The 21,495-nt window shown below is 47.3% G+C and overlaps 8 protein-coding genes across 8 annotated transcripts; 6 read left to right on the top strand and 2 right to left on the bottom strand.

The window, feature by feature from the left end:
- Positions 1–120: 120 nt before the first annotated feature.
- Positions 121–3,420, top strand: C8R40DRAFT_1193931 (uncharacterized protein; the record flags this gene model as incomplete). The annotated part of the gene is made up of 9 exons (XM_046233068.1): positions 121–171; positions 221–848; positions 909–956; positions 1,007–1,035; positions 1,108–1,127; positions 1,176–1,255; positions 1,305–1,340; positions 1,393–1,586; positions 1,663–3,420. 9 exons carry the CDS (start codon positions 121–123, stop codon positions 3,292–3,294), a joined length of 2,718 nt encoding a protein of 905 aa, XP_046085760.1. The 3' UTR covers positions 3,295–3,420.
- Positions 3,421–3,887: 467 nt separating this feature from the next.
- On the top strand, positions 3,888–5,532 carry C8R40DRAFT_296889 (carbamoyl-phosphate synthase). The gene is made up of 5 exons (XM_046234634.1): positions 3,888–3,964; positions 4,025–4,261; positions 4,309–5,116; positions 5,162–5,342; positions 5,406–5,532. The coding sequence occupies exons 2-5, from the start codon at positions 4,081–4,083 to the stop codon at positions 5,406–5,408; spliced, it is 1,173 nt and encodes a 390-aa protein (XP_046085759.1). The 5' UTR covers positions 3,888–3,964; positions 4,025–4,080; the 3' UTR covers positions 5,409–5,532.
- Positions 5,533–5,620: 88 nt separating this feature from the next.
- Positions 5,621–7,331, top strand: C8R40DRAFT_1107453 (uncharacterized protein). Its single transcript, XM_046228207.1, has 4 exons — positions 5,621–5,793; positions 5,850–6,693; positions 6,746–6,844; positions 6,895–7,331. Exons 1-4 carry the CDS (start codon positions 5,656–5,658, stop codon positions 7,197–7,199), a joined length of 1,386 nt encoding a protein of 461 aa, XP_046085758.1. The 5' UTR covers positions 5,621–5,655; the 3' UTR covers positions 7,200–7,331.
- A 113-nt stretch (positions 7,332–7,444) lies between these two features.
- Positions 7,445–9,555, top strand: C8R40DRAFT_1161060 (uncharacterized protein; the record flags this gene model as incomplete). The annotated part of the gene is made up of 6 exons (XM_046230083.1): positions 7,445–7,612; positions 7,668–7,888; positions 7,940–8,029; positions 8,084–8,271; positions 8,360–8,540; positions 8,592–9,555. The coding sequence occupies 6 exons, from the start codon at positions 7,445–7,447 to the stop codon at positions 9,553–9,555; spliced, it is 1,812 nt and encodes a 603-aa protein (XP_046085757.1).
- A 45-nt stretch (positions 9,556–9,600) lies between these two features.
- C8R40DRAFT_1161059 (inositol phospholipid synthesis and fat-storage-inducing TM-domain-containing protein) lies at positions 9,601–10,431 on the bottom strand (the record flags this gene model as incomplete). Its single annotated transcript, XM_046230082.1, has 2 exons — positions 9,601–9,650; positions 9,699–10,431. The coding sequence occupies 2 exons, from the start codon at positions 10,429–10,431 to the stop codon at positions 9,601–9,603; spliced, it is 783 nt and encodes a 260-aa protein (XP_046085756.1).
- A 127-nt stretch (positions 10,432–10,558) lies between these two features.
- Positions 10,559–12,220, bottom strand: C8R40DRAFT_1107449 (delta-aminolevulinic acid dehydratase). Its single transcript, XM_046228206.1, has 6 exons — positions 11,966–12,220; positions 11,672–11,918; positions 11,259–11,623; positions 11,115–11,202; positions 10,844–11,060; positions 10,559–10,786 (listed from the first exon to the last, which is right to left on the bottom strand). Exons 1-6 carry the CDS (start codon positions 11,974–11,976, stop codon positions 10,728–10,730), a joined length of 987 nt encoding a protein of 328 aa, XP_046085755.1. The 5' UTR covers positions 11,977–12,220; the 3' UTR covers positions 10,559–10,727.
- Positions 12,221–13,276: 1,056 nt separating this feature from the next.
- On the top strand, positions 13,277–17,487 carry C8R40DRAFT_296217 (uncharacterized protein). Its single transcript, XM_046234629.1, has 7 exons — positions 13,277–14,493; positions 14,550–15,837; positions 15,894–16,266; positions 16,326–16,560; positions 16,617–16,858; positions 16,925–16,975; positions 17,036–17,487. Exons 1-7 carry the CDS (start codon positions 13,510–13,512, stop codon positions 17,310–17,312), a joined length of 3,450 nt encoding a protein of 1,149 aa, XP_046085754.1. The 5' UTR covers positions 13,277–13,509; the 3' UTR covers positions 17,313–17,487.
- An 862-nt stretch (positions 17,488–18,349) lies between these two features.
- C8R40DRAFT_1171270 (uncharacterized protein) lies at positions 18,350–20,536 on the top strand (the record flags this gene model as incomplete). The annotated part of the gene is made up of 4 exons (XM_046231673.1): positions 18,350–18,652; positions 18,711–19,777; positions 19,833–20,124; positions 20,201–20,536. The coding sequence occupies 4 exons, from the start codon at positions 18,350–18,352 to the stop codon at positions 20,534–20,536; spliced, it is 1,998 nt and encodes a 665-aa protein (XP_046085753.1).
- Positions 20,537–21,495: the final 959 nt, after the last annotated feature.

The following is a 21,495-nucleotide window of genomic DNA, read 5'->3' as shown; positions in this document are numbered from 1 at the left end:
CTTGCACAGATTCGGGGAGAACATACAGTAGATCTCGAAGATGGTGCGTTCTAATTTACCATCCAATGTAGCAGCCATCAATGATCCCACTTAGAGGACGATTTTGACGCGTTCTATGCGATGGCGCACTCAAGGATGACAATAGAAGTACAAGTGACAACAGAAGACATGGTGTGTTCGTCTTTAATTACGCGAGAATTATTCTCCTAACTTCGAAAAGTCTCCGTCTCACGCCAGTTCCTCTTCATCGCAAAATCACAACGCTGTATCTCCGCCTGCTCCTAGTAACAATATAGCTTCTTCCTCGCCTGAAGTCTCCGTGAACGATGAAATTAGGGCATCACGCAAGGTCACATTCCTCGATCCTGATACTCAGAACCTCCCTCCAAAAAAGCGGCGACGCGCTACACTTGCAAATCCCTCTGACTCCGCAGCACCATATGACTCTCAGCCTGATATCGTGGTTTCGCCTACTCGCGACATTTCCGATTCTGCAGAAAACCTACCAGAGCCAGCTATTCCTCCTAAAAAGATCAAGAAAAAGGCAGAGAGGACTATATCTAAGTCTTCGGAAGTGGAAACTAGCTCAAGACCCAGGGCTACTTCAATTACTAGAAATCATGACGATACGGAAGCTGTGAACAAGCCAAAGCTGAAAAAGAAGTCAAGGAAGGAGCCGGAGACTGAGCACGGCTCTACTTCTTCTACCTTCAAGGCTTCAGATGAAACTGCCAACTCAGCTCCAGCAGCCATTGCCAAATCTTCCAGGAAGTCGAAAAAACAGAAAGCCGAGACTTCTGTCAATGCCTTTTCCCAACAATTAGCCCAAACGATCACTGACGGGCATCGTGAGTTTAAGCACTCATTTTCTTTTCATGTTATTCTGAAATGATACTTTTATCACCTAGTTGCCTCGGCTGAACTTCAAGATGCTTCAGATCACGGCGCACCACCTCGTAAGTCACCGCATTGTGTCCTCATGCCCATTCTCTTGAATCGTGAACAGGTAGGCGGGTGAAGCATAGAAGTTCCTCAGTAGGTCAGTCGTTACACTCCAAGTCCATTCGATAACAGGAGGTGACCTGAGGTAACGTTTTGCTTTGATAGCTCCAGTCGCCAAGGCAAAAGTATCGGAATCACTAATAAATGGTATGGTGCCTACACTGTTCCTATAGGATGAACGTTGAATTTCGGTTAGGCAGGGCCAAAACTGCTGAACCAATGTCTGAAACAACAGAGCATGAGCGACCCGATGGTATAGAAACTTACAAAGTCTTTGTGTATTCGCTAATTATCCGTATCAGTAACAATCAAACCCAAAAAGAAAAAGAAACCAGAGGGTGAGTCTGGGTTTTCAGGCGATCACTTCAGATTCTGAAAGCAAACGGTCAGATCGGGTCTTTACTCCTGATGAACTCGAGGCTGTTAAGAGCGAAATGAACCGACTTGTGGCTTCATTGACAACCAATAAACCTCATCTATTGTCTCAAACGAAACCTCAGCCCCTTAAACCAACAACCCGCCTTTCTCAAAAACCCGCCACTTCTGCAAACATTCTTGCCATTGCGAAAAGCAAGGAGAGTCGGGTATGATTCATCATCCCTTCACGTTCGTACATCTGTTCCTCAACTTTTTCTTTCCTCATATTCGACCTTCTTCAAGACCAATTCCTCGACACCGCGCGAAGATGATGCTCCCTCTTCGAATTTGAAGAAATCTGTCATCCCAACCAAATCATCTCTTGCCTCTGAACCTGAATCAAGTGATGATGATGATGATGATCGTTCAGGAGTGATATCCAAACCGATATCGATTCCTCAGCCTCCCTCTACATCCAACTCTCTTGATAACATAGACTCTGAGCTTTACTTGGAAGAGCTTCTTCGAGGTCCCAATAAGCGGCGATTGACTCTTGACAGTATATTGCCTTTTGCTACTACACCTAACCGTAAGCGAAAAGCAGTCGTCTTAGAAGAGGACTCGATCGTGACTCCGAAATCTGTTCGTCGTTCTTTGCAGAAAAAGGTGTCTGCATGGCCGAGCTCGGACTCAGATAATGCCTACTACGAGTCTGCCTCTGACGACGTGGCATCGGTGTCCAATGGCCTGTCTGGTGTTGACCAACCTCCTACATTAGAGGACTCGAAAAAAGATTCAATTGGGCCAGACGATACCATAGAACCGGAATTACTTTCTGCTCCAGATGGGTTTGATGACACCCTTGCATCTGGTCAGGTCGATCCTGTTCAGACTCCAGCGCATAAAACGTTCACGGAGACTTTCTCAGAAATGCCTCATTCTGTGACGCCAACGAATAAACAAGCACCTGTCGTTCCCTGCATTCCATCCTCATCACACGGTTCTTCAGACGAACATGATCCCATCGAGCCAATCGTACCCTCTCCGCGATCCCATAGTCCCATCGAAAACGCGCTCGCTACGAAGAACTCAATGCCAACACACCGTACTAGAACCACTACAACGTATTCAAAACCTGAAATTGTCTTGGTTCGTCGGTCTACTAGGAAGAGCCAATCGCAACCGATTTCGAAACATGAAGCTGACGTCAGACAAAGTGTTGTCAGGTTGACAAGGGCCAAGTCCACTGCGCAAATACAAACACCTCGTAGTCCCGCTCCGCCTCCCTCTCCCACTCTGCCATCTCCCAGACGCCTACGTTCAGCCATTCAGCCCGCACGAGTCATCCACACCGCCGAGTCTCTGAATTATCAGACGCCTGCGTCCGTCCAGAAAAAACAGTCTCAGCCGTTGGCCAATATGTGGACGACGTTGCATGCTGAACCGTCATCGACTGTGGATGCAGAATCATCTCATGGTGACGATGAATTGCATTCGAGCCCGGGGCATGAACCAGCTACAGGACCGGAAAATCCACTTTTTACCGCTAGTGAAAGCCAGGTAGATTTTCCTTACTCCCAGTTTCAGGATATCAATCTCGACACGGATAATGGCGCGGATGAGCCGCTTATTGGTGTTGATCGTTTAGATGAAGATTCCGAAGAGGAAGAGGAAGTACAGGAGACTATCACACCTCGAGTAACTAGGCGGAGTTCTACAGCATACCGTGGTTTATCTGAAATCGCTGGCCAGAACAAGTTCTTCGCCGGCTTTCAGCCGAGTTCCGTCCCCACTTCTACTCCCATAAATTTCAAAGAGGATATGTATGGACCTTTGAGTCAAGCTTACGATGATGATGCATCAGACTCTGGATCAGAGTCGGGGACAGAGAAATCTCATATCCCTAGAGCGAGAAGAGCTGGAAACAAACGATAACATTACACCGCACCGAATCTGCTCAACTCCGTCTATTGACAAATCATTGCTAACAAAGTAATCATACTGTGCACATAGCTATCTTGGTTGTGACTATTGCCTTGGGGATCTGACCTCATAAAATACTGGTACTTTACTTGGCGCTATCAATAAATAAAATGCAGTGAGCACTATTTTTTTCGATACTTCCACTCTCCTCCACTATGAATAAGGTCTAGGCGCCTATATTCTTGGTTCCTAAGAATCCAGTTCATCAAACAGAAGGGAGTAGAGAACAAAAGTGTGCGGGTGAGTGAGGGTTCAATGTTGTCAACTTCGAGAGAGGAGGGGAGCTTTGTATATGGACTCTTGAGAGTTCGCAGACAATGATACCTGATGCAATCGGGGATTTCTGCATGAGCGCTAGCAGCACTTAAATCGACATTAGCCATACTTACGTGGCCAAATATCTCGACTTGCTCACTAAGTAATAGTACAGGTCAGCAGTGCGCATGAACTTTGAAGCAGAGTAAATGTCTTCCGAGTCCTGACATCAAATTCGTGAGAAACCTGTTGCATGTCATCATTTTTTGAAGCGCTAATTTTTTTTTCTGTCTTTGACTGCCGTTCGACTGCACACTGAGTTTGCTTGAAGCTTGTACATGCTCTTCACTCAAAACACTTGCGACGAGTACGTCTTCCTTTCTCCAGCTGTCAGTGGCTTCAGCTAATCTGATTTTGTCTCATATAGTTATCTGAGCGACCTCGTTTTTTCACTGTTAACTCATTGAGAAATCTTTTTCCGGGATGTATCGAAAACTTATCTATTTCCCTCGACTTGCTCGAGGATTGGCTACTACCTCTGGGTCTTCTATTTTACCCCCTGCTACCCTGCATCTGAAGAGTGGACAGTCATTTCTGGGTCGTTCATTCGGAGCGCCTAAAAGTATTTATGGGGAAACCGTCTTTTCGACTTCAATCACTTCGTGTAAGTGTCAAACACCAATGTCCTCAGCTTGCGCTCATTGCATATAGATACCGAGTCTATGACGGACCCCTCGTATCGTGGCCAGATTCTGGTCTTCACTACACCTCTGATAGGAAACTACGGTGTCCCCTCAAATACGGCGCCTTTCGATGCTCATGATGTCGGGGTTGTTCTTGAATCTCAGGGAATTCAATGCGCCGCTGTAGTGGTCAGTGACGTAGCAGAAAGATTCTCTCATTATACCGCGGCCGAGTCCTTGGCTTCTTGGTGCCAACGGCACGATATTCCTGGCATCACTGGAGTCGATACTCGAGCCATCACGAGACTACTGCGCGACCAGGGCACAACCCTTGGTCGTATCACTGTGGGATCGGATACATCTTTGCCAGCGCCCAAGGCGGACGAGTTTTGGGACCCTTCGCTCGAGAACCTAGTCGATCAGATCTCTACCAAGGAACCATACGAAATCAATCCTAGTGGTTCTTTAAAAATTGCCCTTCTCGATTTTGGTGCCAAGGCTAACATATTGCGTTCACTCATTCGTCGAGGTGCTGCTGTCACGGTCCTGCCTTGGAATTATGACTTCAATGCTGTTCGTGATCAATATGACGGACTATTCTTGAGCAATGGTCCCGGTGATCCGACGCATTGCATGGAAGCAGCTCTCAAACTTCGCCCTACATTGGAAGAGTGGTCTAAACCGGTGTTTGGTATCTGCATGGGTCATCAGATTATCGGTATGGCTGCTGGTCTAGATGCGTACCGAATGACGTTCGGGAACAGGGGACACAACCAACCTGTTCTCGCACTCGCTTCATCAGGATCCATCAAAGCAGGTCGTGTCTATGTTACTAGGTGAGTCTACTGTGCCAATGTTAGCCTGTGCTGACCTTTTTGTAGCCAAAACCACCAATACGCTCTCAAACTTCAAGATCCCTTTCCACGCGGCTGGGAACCATTTTTCATCAATTGTAACGACTCGTCTATTGAAGGGATAAAGTCAACCGCGGATTCAGGTAGAAACGTTTGGGGTGTGCAATTTCATCCTGAGAGTGCTGGTGGTCCTCTTGATACGATAGAGGTTAGCTTAGTTCCCCCCGCTTGAATTGCTGTCTTAACCTAAATCATTATTACAGATGTTTAGTGATTTCCTTGCTGAATGTTCGGCTCACAAGTATGGTACGGTTCCGCTTAAAACCGACGAGACTCAGGGTGTGTCAAAGATGCAAACGTTGGAGTCGGCCCCCAAGATTGAGGTTGCTGCTTAATTGACTTTTGGATGTTTTTTTCTTCTCGAACATGTAGTATACATAGAGCTGTGATATCCCTATTTATCTAATCTTACGTCATGGCCATAAACCATACTTGTATTCGCATCTTAACCATCGTCTCTCATGAATTACCTTGACCCTTACGATGTTGCTGGAGGCTCTAATACACCGCCCACTCAAAACAACGAACAAAGCTTGAATGATGAGGTATCGCAGGTAATTGGCCAGCTGGGCCGTTTTTGGGGTGGGTTCAAGAAGCAGGTGCGCTCACTCTTGTCCGTATCCGCAGCCTGAAATTGAATAACCAGAAACATCAGAGTCAAAATGCTCTTGAAGTTGCGCGAAAAGATCTGACTGAAGTTGTGTCCCAAGCTCAGAAAGAATTGCACAAATTCACGGGTGATGCTTCAAATGAAGCTCAGCCCAGCAGTTCATTATCCGGTCCTCAGTCTGAAGAGCTACACCCAAGATCATCTAGCGAAACTCTCAAGCCAGATGCTGCCGTTTCCTCAGAAAATGCAAGTGCCTCGTCGAGCACTACTTCGGTACAAAACCTGTTTTCGCGCCTACAGACCTCTCTTCCTCCCAACGTCGTCTCCACTGTTCAGGCTAATCTACCGGAGTCATTGAAGCACCTTTCCGAAAACACCGATTTTGCTCAGTTTCGGACAACATTGACGTCGGAATTTCAACGATTACAGGGTGTAACCTTAACTCAAGCCGAAGAGTATGTTCACAAGAGCGAAATACTATTGCGGGATGCGATGAAGGAAGCTGGGGAAGTGCTGAGAGATGCTGTGAAGGTGCTACCTCCGGATGAGAATACGTCTAATAACACTGGTCTTATCTGGGATGGGTCCGATATGTGGATGTTGCCTTCGGAGTCAGGGGACATACCCACTAGTGGCAAAGGCAAAGGCAAAGCTAACTCACAAAATGCAGTTGCCACTCGCGCGGAGGCGTTACTCAAACGACTCAGGAGCGACCCTAATATCTTGAAACATGATCCCGAGGTCGATGGAGGTGTCTACCTGCAGTGGATAGCTTCAGACATAGATTCTGCGGATGGTGGGATAGATGGTACTCATTGGAGAGCGAAGATCGATGAAACTTTGCAGTCCGAGGATGGAAAGACACTGCAGGCCACTTTCGACATTTTAGGTGTGTCCTGTAATGAAGGCAGTATGCAACTATCATTCTAACTTTCGCCAAGTGCCTTCTGAGTTGTCTCAAGATGTGTTCTGGAAGCGCTACTTCTTCAGGGTACATCAAATTCAAGTCGAAGAAAACAAACGGAAGACACTTTTGCAAGGTATCTCACTCACGCCTTCGTGGTCGTACTTCTAGTCTTACACAGCTTAGGTACGATGGAGAACGAGGAAGATTTCAGCTGGGAAGATGATGAGGCCGACGATAGCTCCGCATCTATTGCAACGGCTGCAAAGAATACTGAGGCTCCCAAGGTTCAACCTCTAGATCCAGATCCTGTAGCGAAGAAATCTCCAGACCCATCTTCCCAAGTCAATACTCCTGCAAACACGAGTCCCCGCGTAAGTAGTGAAGAAAGCTATGATGTTGTTTCAGGCAATGTGAGTGCAAGCGGGGAGGGCAGGAAGGGCAATGAGGCTGCAGAAGAGTCTTCGGATGGAGATAGTGACTGGGAATAAGTATTTGCCTCTCTTTTATGTATTCTTTTTATGAGTAATCTTTCAAACTGAATCACTTCTCGCCGTATCTGCTGTAACTTATGAAAAATTCATGTACATCGTTGTTTTGCGGAAAAAATGCGACCGGTTGCCGCCAGCGCTTTATCGCTTATTTAATTCTGGATCTTGTCCTTCAGCCCCTGGCCACAGCTTGACACAAGTCTTCTGCAAGAGTTCACATCTTGTCATTTTTGCGCACCCCTGCAATGGGATTGAGTGCGCGACGCCATGCTCGAACTTCTAGTCGGTTTCTTTCTAGGACTTTGATAGTAAACGTCTGGCGTCTGCTTGGGATTATCCTTCTCGTTTGGGGGGAGTTTGGGGTTTATTTCTGGAGTCTATCTTCGTGTAAATGGCCAGCAACGGCGGTTCAGGTGTGAAATTCATTCACTTCCCAGGTGGTTCAATAATAAACTGAATAGCATTCAGTCTACCGGGAAACCCACACACATCTTGCTTCTGACCGACACTCAACTTGAACATCCGTACGCATATAGGGAGAAGGCGTCATGGTCGGATTTTCTTCATCGTCTGACCTACGAGTTGTATCTGAAGAGGAGTTGGCGTGTATCGATGCGAATGAAGCCCAACACTGTGTTCTTCCTTGGGGATATGCTAGCTTCCGGAAAGGATATGAGCTCCGACAAAGAGTGAGCATATTGATCAGGGTCCTCTTCTTCAGTATCTCATCGTCTTTCTAGATACAAGCAATATTTTGAGGCTTTCCGTCAGACCTTCCCCCTCGAAGCTAACGTGAATGCCTATTATATGCCAGGCAATAACGATGTGGGGTGAGCAGAATTCCAATTTTCTACGACAGAGTTAGTCCTCTCAACTCTTCAAAGTATGGGAGTTACACGGCCCATCTCGAGGCATATTCGAAAAGCGTTTTTCCAAACGTTTGGCCCGTTCAATCAGCAAGTGATCATTCATAATCACACTTTCGTGCTGCTAGACGCTCCAGGTCTAGTAGACGAAGACTACACTCGAGCTGCCCAAAGAATACCATACGATAAGTGGTCACCTTTACCTGGTGGCCCCGTGGAGTTTGTCAAAACGGTCTACACAGGTATATGTGCAGCATCTGGGTTGTGTCGTAGTGCTAATCCGGTTTGAGGTAGACGACACCCCACTCATCCTTCTTAGTCATATTCCTCTTTGGAGGAAAGACACTGACTCATGCGGCCCTCTCAGGGAAAAGGGAAGTATTCGCAAGGGCGTTGGACACGGATATCAGAATACCCTCCAAAAGCATACCTCCGATTTCCTAATCGAAAGCTTACAGCCTTCTATAATATTCAGGCAGGTCGTGATTTTAAAAAACTCATCCATTTAATCTGACCGTGTCTATAGCGGTGATAATCGTGATTACTGCGAACACATTCACAAATTAGTTTCTGGCCGTGTCCCAGAAGATGTCGCTGTGGTTCCCGAAATCACTGTGAAGTCATTTTCTCCTTCAAAACACATACTTAGACCTGGATTTCAACTCTTATCCCTCGCCGACCCAGATCCTACCGCAAGATTCCACCAGAGTATCGCACACGACCTTTGCATTTTACCGGATCAGAGATTCATTCATTGGAGATTGTATGCAGGGTTCGCATACTTTACGATGATAGTTCTGACTTTGTTCAACATACGGAGAAGACGACGACTATCACCACATGCCCTCCTTACGCCCTTGTCACATCATATTCCACTTACAGGAATACCTAGTCCATATCCCTCACTTGTTACAGCCCCTTGGACTTCGTATGCCCCTCCCAGTCCCACCAGTCCCCGAGGCTCATTGCCCGGGACAATCAGAACGCCCAACGCGTTTTCCGGTCCAACATTTAGGTCCGCATCCCGACCTGGGACCCCCCGTACAGCGGCCCCGTTATTATCCCCCATTCCATATCATCACGAAGAAGCAGAAGACGATTCGTTATATCCACCACAGTATGCGAATATTAGACCGCATATGCTCGAGGAAGAGACTTGGTCTCCAGAGCATCTAGATCATCTAGGTGATAGCGAAAACGGTTCACGAATTATGTCTCCTTACCTTGCACCAAATGGCCCTCAGAAACGCCGCCCTTGGTCATGGACGTGGACCTTTGCTTTCCGTGGTAGGAGGCGCCGTATGACAATACATGCACCATCCATGTCCTGGTCTGCTTTCAGTGATCTCATGGCGTTTTTGGGAGACGGAGTTTCTGCAGATGTAAAATTTAAACAGAGAGGGATTATCCAAAGTATCGTGATAGACTTTTTGAGTGTAGCCTGGATGTTTGTGGTGACATGGACAGTAATGGCATGGTGGTCATTTTAGAATTTTACTTATCCGTACAATCTAATACTACTCATATCTTCAAAATTATGAGAATACAGATGCTTGGGTGAACGCAAACCCGACCAGACCTAAAGCTAAACAAGTGTTAGGATGACAAGATGGGGAGATGAAAAGTGACAGACCATAACCCGTAAGTTTTTCGAACGGGGAGTGAAAGTAAACACTAGTTGTGACAGAAGCGAAAAGCCAGATGCCTATGAGAGCTATATTGGCTGAAATGGCAACCTTGTGCCGGATAGATGTCGGGCCAGATCGCAGTGAGATAGAGAGTTGGTCTGCAAGAAAAAGGATGGACATCGTGAGAAGGAAGATATGCCCAGAAACATCATGTCCTCTTCTCAGTCTGGGGATCCCCGACCATCCTTCTGGAAGTACCAACGAGGATGTGAAAATGTCTGGATGACTACTTGGAGCGACAGTCGATTTGGCGAGACAATAATCAGTGGGAATTGTTATCAGTTCGCCTGAAGGGAGGGGGACAAAACATTCTCCTCCGGATGCGAGGATAACTCTGTCAATGACAGCAGGTCCAAAGAACCACGTCGTGAACGTCAACCAACACGCCGTCGCGGTTAACCATTGGACTACTCGCGACAGCGACCTGGCAGCAGGATTGCTGGTGGCCCAGAGAAGCATAAATGCAGCTGAAGTCCAGCCCCATGCTTTCTTGATAAAGTATACATTCAAGACGTTGGATTTGCGAGCCCAGTAGTCTGTTTTCGCTAGAGGATGTGCGAGATGGGCGAGGAGGGGATCTGAGGTGTCGAGATGGGTGCCATATATAATGGAGTATGATGTTCCGAGGGATACAGCCAGAGTAACAGCCGTGAAGGCTACTAGACGGGAGTTAAACATAGAGGACAAGTCGAACCCAGTTCCGTCGACGTCATGCATGCATACCGCGTATACACGTGATTTTATGCATTATTTCCGTGTAGCCTTAGCCTACTACATTATGCATACGACGAGGTCAAGTTTTAATGAGCGGTTAAAAGCTGAGTTATTTTATTTTGAAGAGGGAGGGGTCGTAGCATCGTCTAGCGCCCGTTTACTTACACCTATCTATGTATCTTTTACAAAGTTACTACATAAGTTATGTCACTTCTTTTTCTTTTTAGACTCGGAATTGTTGCTTCTTTCCTAAGCAGGCCTTAATTGTCAAGCCATTCCAAGAACTCCGGTGTAAAGTATGTCAATATCAACGTAGCACCTATAAATAATTGTAAGCCAAAGCACGAGAGGTCAATACGAAGGACATAACACATACCAGCGCGGATCATGCTGTCCACTGACTCGAAAGCCATTGTACGGAGATCATATACACCGGCCGCAGCACCAGCGTGAATCATCGCAAATTCCCCACTAACTTGGTAACAAGCCAGAGGGTGATCCGGTGCGAGTTCGGCAGCATCTGCGATTACATCGAGGTAGGGTAATGCGGGCTTGACCATAATGATATCAGCGCCCTCCGCAGTATCTCGTTGCTACACGGGTAGATATCAGTAACCTGATTTGGAAACGAGTATCAGCATACGCACAATTGCTCTCCTAGCTAGTCCCTTCGCGGCAGGAGGTAGTTGATAGCATTTTCGGTCGCCAAAAGAGGGTGCGCTGCCTGCTGCATCTCTATTCAATGGGACGTTGAGGAAATTCGTCCATTGCGATGCGAATCTTGCGCTCACCTGAAAGGGCCATACATGCAGCTGGCAAATTTTGCAGAGTAACTCATTAACGTGCATTTGTTGCCTAATTTAGCATCTATTAGCCCTCTTTTTATGCCCTTTATACGCCCGTCCATCATGTCACTGGGAGCAACACAATGGGCACCGGCCTTTGCGTAGTTGACAGCAACTTGAGCAATACGGTCCACAGAGGGCGAGTTGTCAATTGAGCCGTCTGTTTTTAGAAGACCACAATGACCATGGTCGGTATATTCACAGAGACAGACGTCGCATGCAATGTATATTGTCGGGAAGAGTTCACGTATTTTCTTGATAGCTAGCATTACAGGTCCAGATGGATCGTCTGCTGGTGTTCCTCTCGTGTCCTATCTCACCACTGAGTACGATTGAGCTTGTAGAGCTTGGCGACACACCTTTTCGCATTTCAGAGGGACACCGAATAGAATGACACTTTGAAGACCCTTCTTGACCAATGGTGCCAAAAAGCCCTCCAGTCTGTTGATTCCCCATCTTCGCTGGCCTGGGAGCGACGCTATCTCTACACTGGCATCCGGCTCGTCGGTTATAAAGATTGGGTACATGAGCATCGACTTGGTGAGCTGACGCCTACTCTGCCATTGTCGAGCAAGTGGGTGGTGATACCCACCCTGGAGGATAGAGCTACAGAAAATTCAGCAAGTCTCCACGAGCAAGACCAGTAGACGCACGAAATGTCCATTGCAGTAGTCTTTTGGGAGAGCGAAGGAACAGGGAACGCAGCCTTGATATTATATGATGACGGGACCAAGATATTTCTCGGAATCAAATCACTCCCGAATTCCCGATCGTGAACGGCTGGATTAGCGCCCGGACTCCCGACTCTCACTGTGAGATGAACTGAGATGAAGATCGTACGGTAAAACGTTGAGCGCTATGTAGCTAATAGCCTCTGATAGCATTTGTCTTTCCCTTGATAATGAACTAGTTATTTGATTTACTCTCGAATGCATCATGCAGCATACCATGAGCATACATGAGAGAGTTGATTTAACCGCCGCAGGCCACCATTTCGGAGCCAGGAGCGGGGAAAACTATGTACCAAGTACTTGTAACGCCAAGTACCGTATAGTGAATGTGTGTATTGTGTTAATTAGATGTTGCATCCTAACGGTTGTGTCAAAAGGTGTGTGGATGCGATGATCAAGTCTGGACAACAGATATGGGTGGTCGAAAAGGTGAATACGAAATGATATAGATAACATGAGCATATGTACATGTTATAAATGTTTGTAAATGGCGTCTCAAAAACGAGAACAAGGCGGTAGAAAGCAAATCAACCACAAACGCACCCATTGAAGCACGGTACGTCGTCCAACATAACTCAACTCGGATGTCGACTTCTAGTAGACTGGAAGGCCTTGAAATTCGACTCTTGGCTCACCTAGAGAGGAATGTAGGACTTCCTTACCTTCGCAAGCCTTCGCAGCCGTGGGGAAGATGACCCGCCCATTACTTATGTACTACATAGTATATACAAGGTTGATCAATTCAGTGTCAATTAGATGCAAGCATCAAAGGGGCAGAGAGGGGCATCTCATTCTGACTCGTTTTACCGCACATTCATTCATAATACAATGAAGGTAGTAAATTGAACGGCAAAAGACAATGCTATGGTCGTTCATTGTACGCGCTATCTTATTCACTTGGGTCTTGAGCATTGTTGTAGATTGAGGGTCGTATGTAGTATGTAGTTGTAACTTCCCTGAACAACCTTGAATGCGATATGGAAAGTTCGTTTTTTGGGGAGTCCGTGCTGCAAAAGGTTGTAAGGTGGTGTAGCTATTGAGAGGACGCATACAGCAAGCATACAGCCAGACTCGATTCAGAGGTCCGAAAATCATTGACTCAGTCAATTATATAGTGAGTCCGATGAGTCGAAGACTCAAAGCAAACTGCCGGTGGCGCGGGAGTATTTACAATTACGATAACGTGACCGTTGCCTGTCAACAAAGTCACGTGTATAGGGAGCCGAATCGGACAATTGGGGATTTCTGGTCAACTTATATTATTTCTCTACCCTCACGTTCTCGATAACCCTTTCTTCTTTCTTATCTTCACTGCGCCAGACGGAATCTCCTTATTTACCGACAACACTCACGCACTCAAATACCCCAATTCTCACCCGTTTATCTGTTGGCCAGTCCGTTCACGAAGATCCTACATTTTCTAAATACATTTTTCTGTGATACACTCTCTCATAAACAACCACATAATGCTTGCTTCCACTCAAATCTCCCCCTTCCCTAGTAGGACTTACAATCCCAGCCTGTCTCCTTCGTCCGGGAACCAGCCAGATGCCACGCGGCGCGCCTCGTTGTTCGACACAGCTTCAGCGAAATCTCCTCTGAGACAACGCCCTCTCTTCCCCCCGGTAGCTGTCGAAGGACGATCTCATAGCGATTTTGCTCTCAAATCACCTTACAAAACACCCGTCGTACCAGCGTGGTCACCATTTGCCTCCAACTCCCACCTTGGAGTCGATGATGATGAGGCCAGTGTTTTGTTGGGATCACCGTCCGCCACAACGTCACCCCTTTTCGCTGCTTCGATGGCACGCTCCCTGTTCACACCGGTTAAACAAGCTCCTCGGGTTGTGGATGGATTGTCTCCCACGCCCACAGTGGGGAGTCCTTCTGCGCTTAGGCCTCAACCAAGTACGGGTACAAGTTTGAAACGGAAGTCAGTTTCTACCCGTCAATCTACGCCTCTTCGGCAACATTCTCTAACGCCTCTGGACATTGCATCTACTGGCCTCAAAGGTTCTACGGATGGACGTAGATTCGATCGGCTAGCTCCTCTGCCAGCTCCAAAGTTTCCTATTCGCACACCCCAAACGAAGAAAGAGACAGATCCACAGTTGCGCCAGGAAACTGCCACAATGACTCGTTTGCGAATATCGGACTTGAACGAGTTTCAGGATGAATTTGAGGGTGGCAACGATTCTGGATGTGATCTGGGGTGCGATTTAAATCTAGAGGACGATAAGGCTCGAGGAGATGAACTGTTTCTTGGTGGCGAAGTCATGCCTATGAGGGGACGTGGAAAAGTGGAGGCTGCGCTGCGTTTAGCTGGTAAAGGCAAATTCAATGAAGAGGTTGCGGAGGCTGTCTCTCCGGGTGGTCATATCATCAAAAGGCGTGCTCGTGCTAGGCCTCTGTCAGATGAGCTTCTAAGTAGCACTGTTTCCCAAGCTTCGGTAAGCTCTAACTATCCCCACATTCTCTTTCATGGTCCACTTACCAATTTTGATAGGCAACGAGGTCCTCGGCTTACACTGGTCTCAACGCTGTGACGTTTCCTACTGGTGCCTCCCAATTTCGTGACCACGCATCTCCGTCTTCCTCTTCATCTGAGAGCGGTTCTCCAATGCCTCGACGTCGCGCCTCTGGTCTGCACCCGTCCAAGCCCCCAGTATATCGACGGGCTCAGCTCAACAGAGTGGATTCAGCCACGTTGTTCTTTGGTGGCCCTGCTGTTACCGCTGCCCCATCATTAGCTTCTCCATCCACCTCCTCTCGCAGAGTTACTACGTCGATCTCATCGGATGCAGCAGACTCACCGTTTACCACTGCCACTCGGCCCAAAATATTGAATCGACATAGTTATTCCGGCTCAGGACCTGTTACGCCTTCATGGAGACAGATGCATCCCCGTTCTAACGACGTGTCACCTACAACGTCTCCGCCTCTTTCTTACACAGCAGGAGAGACTGAAAGTTATGACACCGACGATGACGACTCCATGATGGTCGATCTCCCTGCTAATTCCTCGTTTGTTCTCAATATTACTGAAGACACACCATCTCCCAAGCGAATAGGCCGTACAAGTGAACAGATCTCTAAAAAGTATACTCGAGACTCTGGTATCGCACTGAGCGACGACGATGAAGATATGGAATTTGTAGAGTCGTCAACCAGTTCTGAACGACTCAGTACGATGCCTCGGGCCTCTACTAGTGTCAGTTCTCTATATTCTGATATCGAAGATGGTCTCGTCACTCCTGGAGTAGGCCCACGATCTAGTTCCGCCTGGCCAGATTTTGTCATCGTCAATGGTCCAGACGACGGTGGTTGTGACGCGTCTGAACAGGACGTTGACGCTTTCATATTACGCACCCTAGCCGCTGCTGCCAAGAGCACTTACGAAGCCAAGAAAGCTCCAGGAACACCTGTGAAGAAAAGCAAAGTCAGCTATCTGGCTCGTCAGCGGCCATGGCAGAGTGCAATGACACACAAAGTTGGATTCGGAGCTCATGCAGAAGAAAAGATGAAGAAGGTCCCTCGCAAGAGCATGCCTGCCTCTTTTCCGTTAGTAGGAAGGAAACATAACAGATCCGTAGACCCCGACACAGACTCGGAGTCTGATTGCGATGACTCCCCCAGTAATCGCAAAGAGAAATATATTGGCTTGGGCATTGGTATTCCCTCCTTGTCTAAGAATGGTGTTTCGAGAAATCGATGGCTTATGCGTCGGAGTAGCAGCGGCGCTTTTTCAAGCAGCAGCGAATCCGCTGGTACTCCCACCAGGAATCGACCTTTAGGTATGTTGCTCTCGATTAGTCTCCGTGTGTGGTTATTCACGTTATTGCTTGAACAGGAGATTGTCTTCGACCCTCCGGCTCACCTCATCTGTCAAAACAGACATCGCCGACACACAGATCAAAGCTTTCCCCGGCGCGATCTGCTTCTAGCTCGTCCAACGGATCCGTAACGTCTCCATCTATTTTACGGCAACTGCCTATCGCAGGGGATCAGAAATATCGTGCTCCACGGTTTAGTACGCGAACGCGCCGTTTGTCTCAACCTTCTCATCAACAGCGGCCCGGTCGTTTCGAACAGCAATTCGTTGAAATTGCTGAGGTAGGGAGTGGAGAATTTGGCAAGGTTCTGAAAGTACGAACCAAGGATGGAAACTCTGATGCCTGCTTCGCTGTCAAAAAGTCGAAACGGTTTGAAGGGGTCAAACATCGGTATGTTCATGATATTTAAATATCCTTCCGTGCTCCGATATCTAATCGGCTCATTATAGGTTGCGACTCCGGGAAGAGGTCGATACTCTTCAACACCTATCCCATGTAACCGGTGGCTGTGGGCATCCCAATATTCTCGCGTTCATAGATGCCTGGGAGGAAGATGAACAGCTTTTCATCTGGACTGAATTATGCGAAGGTGGTAACTTTGCCCACTTTCTGTGGGAATACGGACGCGTATTCCCGAGGTTAGATCAGGCAAGGGTATGGAAGATCATTGTTGAACTAAGTAACGTAAGTGTTACCCCCACCATTAGGAGCTTGGCTCACGATGGATTTCCTGATCATAGGGCCTGAAGTTTATACACGATTCTGGAGTAATACATCTGGATCTCAAGCCTGCCAACATATTTTTGACTGGTGAAGGACGATTCAAGATTGGCGATTTTGGCATGGCTTCGCTCTGGCCCCGCCCGCGCCTTACAGCAGACTCTACTTCCGCTAGTGGAAGTTTCGAGCGGGAAGGAGATAAACTTTACCTCGCGCCCGAAGTCCTGCAAGGAAAATATGGTAAAGCAGCTGATATGTTCAGGTATGTGGTTTATGTGCGATATCAACGGGGTGTATGGTTCTCACGTCAACTATTTATCTTGTGTAGCTTTGGCATGACGATCCTGGAGACAGCATCCAACATTGTGGTCCCTGACCAGTAAGTGATATGTTGTTGCATGTCTTGGAGCAGTATATTGATGAAATGCATGTTCATTAGGGGCGAGGCTTGGCATCGACTCCGGCAAGAAGACTTTTCTCAAGTCGATCTCAAGGATAGCCCAGAGCTGTTACGGCTTGTTCAACAAATGATGCGCACGAATCCTTCGCTTCGGGTCGGGATTCATGGGGTATACAATCATCCTATCGTGGCGCGAGCGCGAATGGAGATGGAACGGATTTACGACACGGCTAAACGCGCAGGGACAAACCTGTTTGCCGCATCCCCATTGGCTAGCGTCTCCGAAGATTTTCTGCCCGTCATCCTCAACGTTTGAATCTGCAAACAAAAAAAAACATTTGGTTATTGATTGAGGTGATTGACCGTGGTGTCTGCCTCGGCTTTTCCCGCTCGATCTCTGTCTTTTGCGCCACACATATCTCGTCTCTTTTGTCACTCTTTCCTTTCTGCTGTTACATCTTGGAGTCTTTTTACCACGTTAGTCCACTCTTACGAGGACCGATTATCTGTCTCGTCGCATTGTCTGTACACACTCCACCTCTTCACGAAGCAACTATTTAGATCACACATGTTTCCTAATACTTATTGATTCATGATCTCTCTCTGTCCATGATAATATTCCACATCGTCGCATTGCTAGCTATCTTGATTTGTCGGTACATTACCTATAATATTTCTTGGTTCCCTTGACATACACTTCCATACGCCATGCAGATATACTCTATGCAAAATTCGTTTACATGCCTCATTTGAATCCAATCTTCCGTTTTGCTGTGAACGATTTGCAAAACATTATACATACACGGGAACAAATCAGATATGATCCCGGGCAACCTCCGTGTACGTAGGGGCTCGTGGGGCGCGAATCTGTGGGGAGCACATGAAAAGAATCGGGTTTTGATTTGAACAGCAAGAAATGTATAGGAAGCCACCGCAAAACTGCGCAAAGAATGCATAGGCGAATGGCAGTGAAAAACAGAAATAGTCGTGGTTCTCAAAAATGTCAAACCAAAAAAGACACAAAGAATGATTATCCAAGTTTTATGTACAGTACCTTGAGATTCTGCAGAGAATTGGCGGACTTGAGGGACCTTACGACGCGTTGAGGTTGTGTTCAAAGCTTTGATAAAAAGGCTTTGCTTGACTAGAACGAATACGGAAATTTGGAATCGGGAAAAAATTGACAGATTATTTCCCAGCTGACCCGGCGCCCTGGAAACGGTGGGCCGGATGCACTTTTTTGACGGAGTTGAGCAGAAACTGTCCTGGTCTCATGCTAACAAGTCAAGTTTTGATCCCAACCCTTTAGATTTCTATATGTTCTCTCTCTAGTCCTACTTAATCTTCACTGCAATGCTTCCCCGCCCCTTTCCCACTTCCCACTCTCTTTCTTCTTCAATACCTTCATCCCTTCTCTATCGTCCACCACAGGCCCGTCAATTTTCCCAATCTTCGTATCCTCTTCCCATGGACCCTTCGGCTGTGGATTTCCGCGCCTTTTATCCGTATACACCCAACGAAGTCAAACACAGAAAGAGGACTACCAATGCCCAACTCAAGATACTTGAGAGTGTTTTCAAACGCGACACGAAGCCTAATGCTGCGCTCAGAAACGAGCTTGCTGCTCAATTGGACATGACGGCTCGAGGTGTACAGGTACGCTGTGTTTTTCTACTGTCCTTATCCCTTTGCTTTGTTCACATTACACGACTAGGTCTGGTTTCAGAACCGGAGAGCCAAAGAAAAAAACAAAGCAGGGAAATCGGCGGCAGCTACAACGAAAGACATTGATGAGCCCAGAGAGTCGATTGGCCCAATAGAGTCGATTCTATTGCCCCAGTCAACTTTTCCCTGCGACTTACCTGAACTTGGTGACACTTCCTCACAAGAATCTAGTCCCACAGGTACTTCGCCGCCACAGCTGCATGTTAGCATTGATTCTTCGATCCCTTCGTGGCAGAGTTCGCCGCTCGTTACCCCAGAAGATTCTAGGCTCTCTGGTGAGCTTGACATGTGCTTCATACGGCGAGGGTCCCTTCCAGTTGATGTCTTTTATAATGACGACGGTTCGGCAGTTGGACCACCATCAGTTGGCCATCTTGACCCTTTTGCCAGGCGTCGTTCTGTCGACGCCAGCTTACACCGACTTGCTGCAAACCCTTACGCACATCTGGCACGAGCCAAAAATTCTGTACTCTCAGGCTCCCGGTTTCCAGGTCATGTTAATGACCCTTTTTCTCTCAGCCGGTCTTCATCAGCGTCGAGTGATTTCCCGAACCATTCGCCAATGCCTACCCACCAGGGCGGCATGCACGTTCGTCACTCATCTGTTGATTCCCGCTGTTATCGTCTCTCACCACACGGTGTGACCGTATCCCCATCACCTTCACCCATGTCTGCTTATCATTCCTCCACTATCCGATCATCTCTACCCGACAGCCGGCTAGTTGCATTTTCTACACGGCCAATCTATTCACCATTGCCTGGTCCACTTCCTTCTCCCGACTATTCGTTCGGTGTCGCCAGCTCTATGCCCTCTCTTGCTTCACCTGACAGTGAGCGAAATTCTCCCGATCATTCACATGGGTTGTTGTTTCAGAGAGAGGATCTAGACGCAGAAGATGATGCTTCTTATGACGGCTACTCGCGTTTCGGGTCTATCACATCTATTGGAACCAGTGATTCTAGTAACAGCGCGTACTATTCAGATGTTGGCAACTGTGTTGATCCCTTGAGCGGCGTCGAGCTAGGCGATGCTAGCCACCAGCAACACCGAAGAGGGTATGTCCAACCACTTGTCTATCAGTTTATCTTGTTCATCTAATTTTTCCCTCAGTAGTTCAGGGCATTTTGTTGGCCTCATGTCTGATCTCACTGTCGAGGGATTATCACGTCCATCACAGCAGCATACTTCGTCGGCATTGGCCCCCAGTGAGGGTTCCGTCACGGTAACCCCGATACCTGTGTCTGTAGATAGTCTGTCTCTTGAGGGTGACGTGACTAGCACGTATCCTTCACCATCATCCACTATCTCACCCGGTAACCGCAGTCCTGCTGAGCGCAACGGCTCCGCTGCTTCTTCATTATCTACCGAGTTGTTGCATGCTTGGCAAAGTGAGCCAGATGTGGTTAGTGTTTGCCCATATCAACATTTTGAAACTTGGTGACCAACTCACTAACCTAAACAATGTGCTTGCGCCGCAGAATCACCTTTCCACATACACACCCTCACAACCACTCCAGCGACATAACAATCCTCCCGCAGTAAAATCCGAGGGTCAATTCTACCTTGCGGATAACAGGTATCCCCCGATTGCTCTGCCGTCTGCGTCGATTGAGTTTGCGGGTAACGAATATCAGTTTGTGGCGCACCAATCGAGTCAAGACGGTGCCAATTTTGGTGGGAGTACTTCAGTTGCTGAATCCTATCCCGTGGGTGTCGATGCTATGGGTCACGAACATTTCCCAAATCATGGTCACAACGGTTCCCGAGACCCAGACTACAATAATTTTGAGGATGGGTCAACATCTTTCATGTAAAAACATTGTTTATTCACTGGCCATTTGGCGTTGCCTTTGAGTTTCTTCCCTTGCGCAGGCCGTTGTTGCGTTATTTGCTGTCGTCTCTCTCAACTTTATACATATGTTAAAATCACTTTAACCGGCCGCATTCTTTATCATTTTTTGGGCGCGCACGCACATTGCCAGCAGTACCTCTCGCTAGGCTTCACGACTCTCCTTACGAATCATTTCCAGTCTTGATCCTTTCATTTCATTTATTTCTCTCTAGGTTTCGACGTCGAATCTCATAACCACTGGACCTGCTCTTCTCATAGGCCATTCGCTGCGATCCTTTGCATCTCTATTTCGTCTTTCCAACACCTTACCCTATGTTCTTTTTAGTACTTCAATATTCGGTCGTAACGGACCTCTATAACCCGTACAATAATAATATGCATCTACATAGTCGCGATCTATCTCCTCTACATATCTGTTGTTTGTTGGTCTTCTCTTACAACGTTGGTCTGTGGTCCTTGTACGTATCAACCTGTCACGCCCGTTTGTTTCCAGTTGTCTTCAATCGTTGTCTTTGTAGTATTCCCTGTTATTTACGCTAATATTCTAATCATAAACTCGTACCGTATGTACGATGTAATCTTGGGGCAAGAAGCAGAATAAAAGCAGGATAAAGGTGTAAGTCGGACTTCTCTATATATTGAGGGTGTACATGTGAAGATACGATGTATATACGTGACTTTGCACTTCTCCCAGACTCCCCAGATATTGGTTGAGCCTCACGAGTGCCTCGTGTTGTGGCAGACCCAATGGCAACAGGGTATTTGTGACATGAGCAGCGACTTCGCCGCTGTTTTGTCAGATCCACGACCTCATGTATCCTCATATATCCGATTTTCTCGTGCTTCGAAATAGATACTATGTACTCCAATCTTTGCGAGATTCATGCTCAAATTGGGCACGCGGTACCGTAATAAATCACG

Source organism: Lentinula edodes (genome assembly GCF_021015755.1).
Source record: "Lentinula edodes strain Le(Bin) 0899 ss11 chromosome Unknown C8R40scaffold_20, whole genome shotgun sequence".
NCBI lineage: Eukaryota > Fungi > Basidiomycota > Agaricomycetes > Agaricales > Omphalotaceae > Lentinula > Lentinula edodes.
Note: the sequence above shows the minus strand (reverse complement) of the source record. Positions and strands in the feature narration are given on the sequence as shown.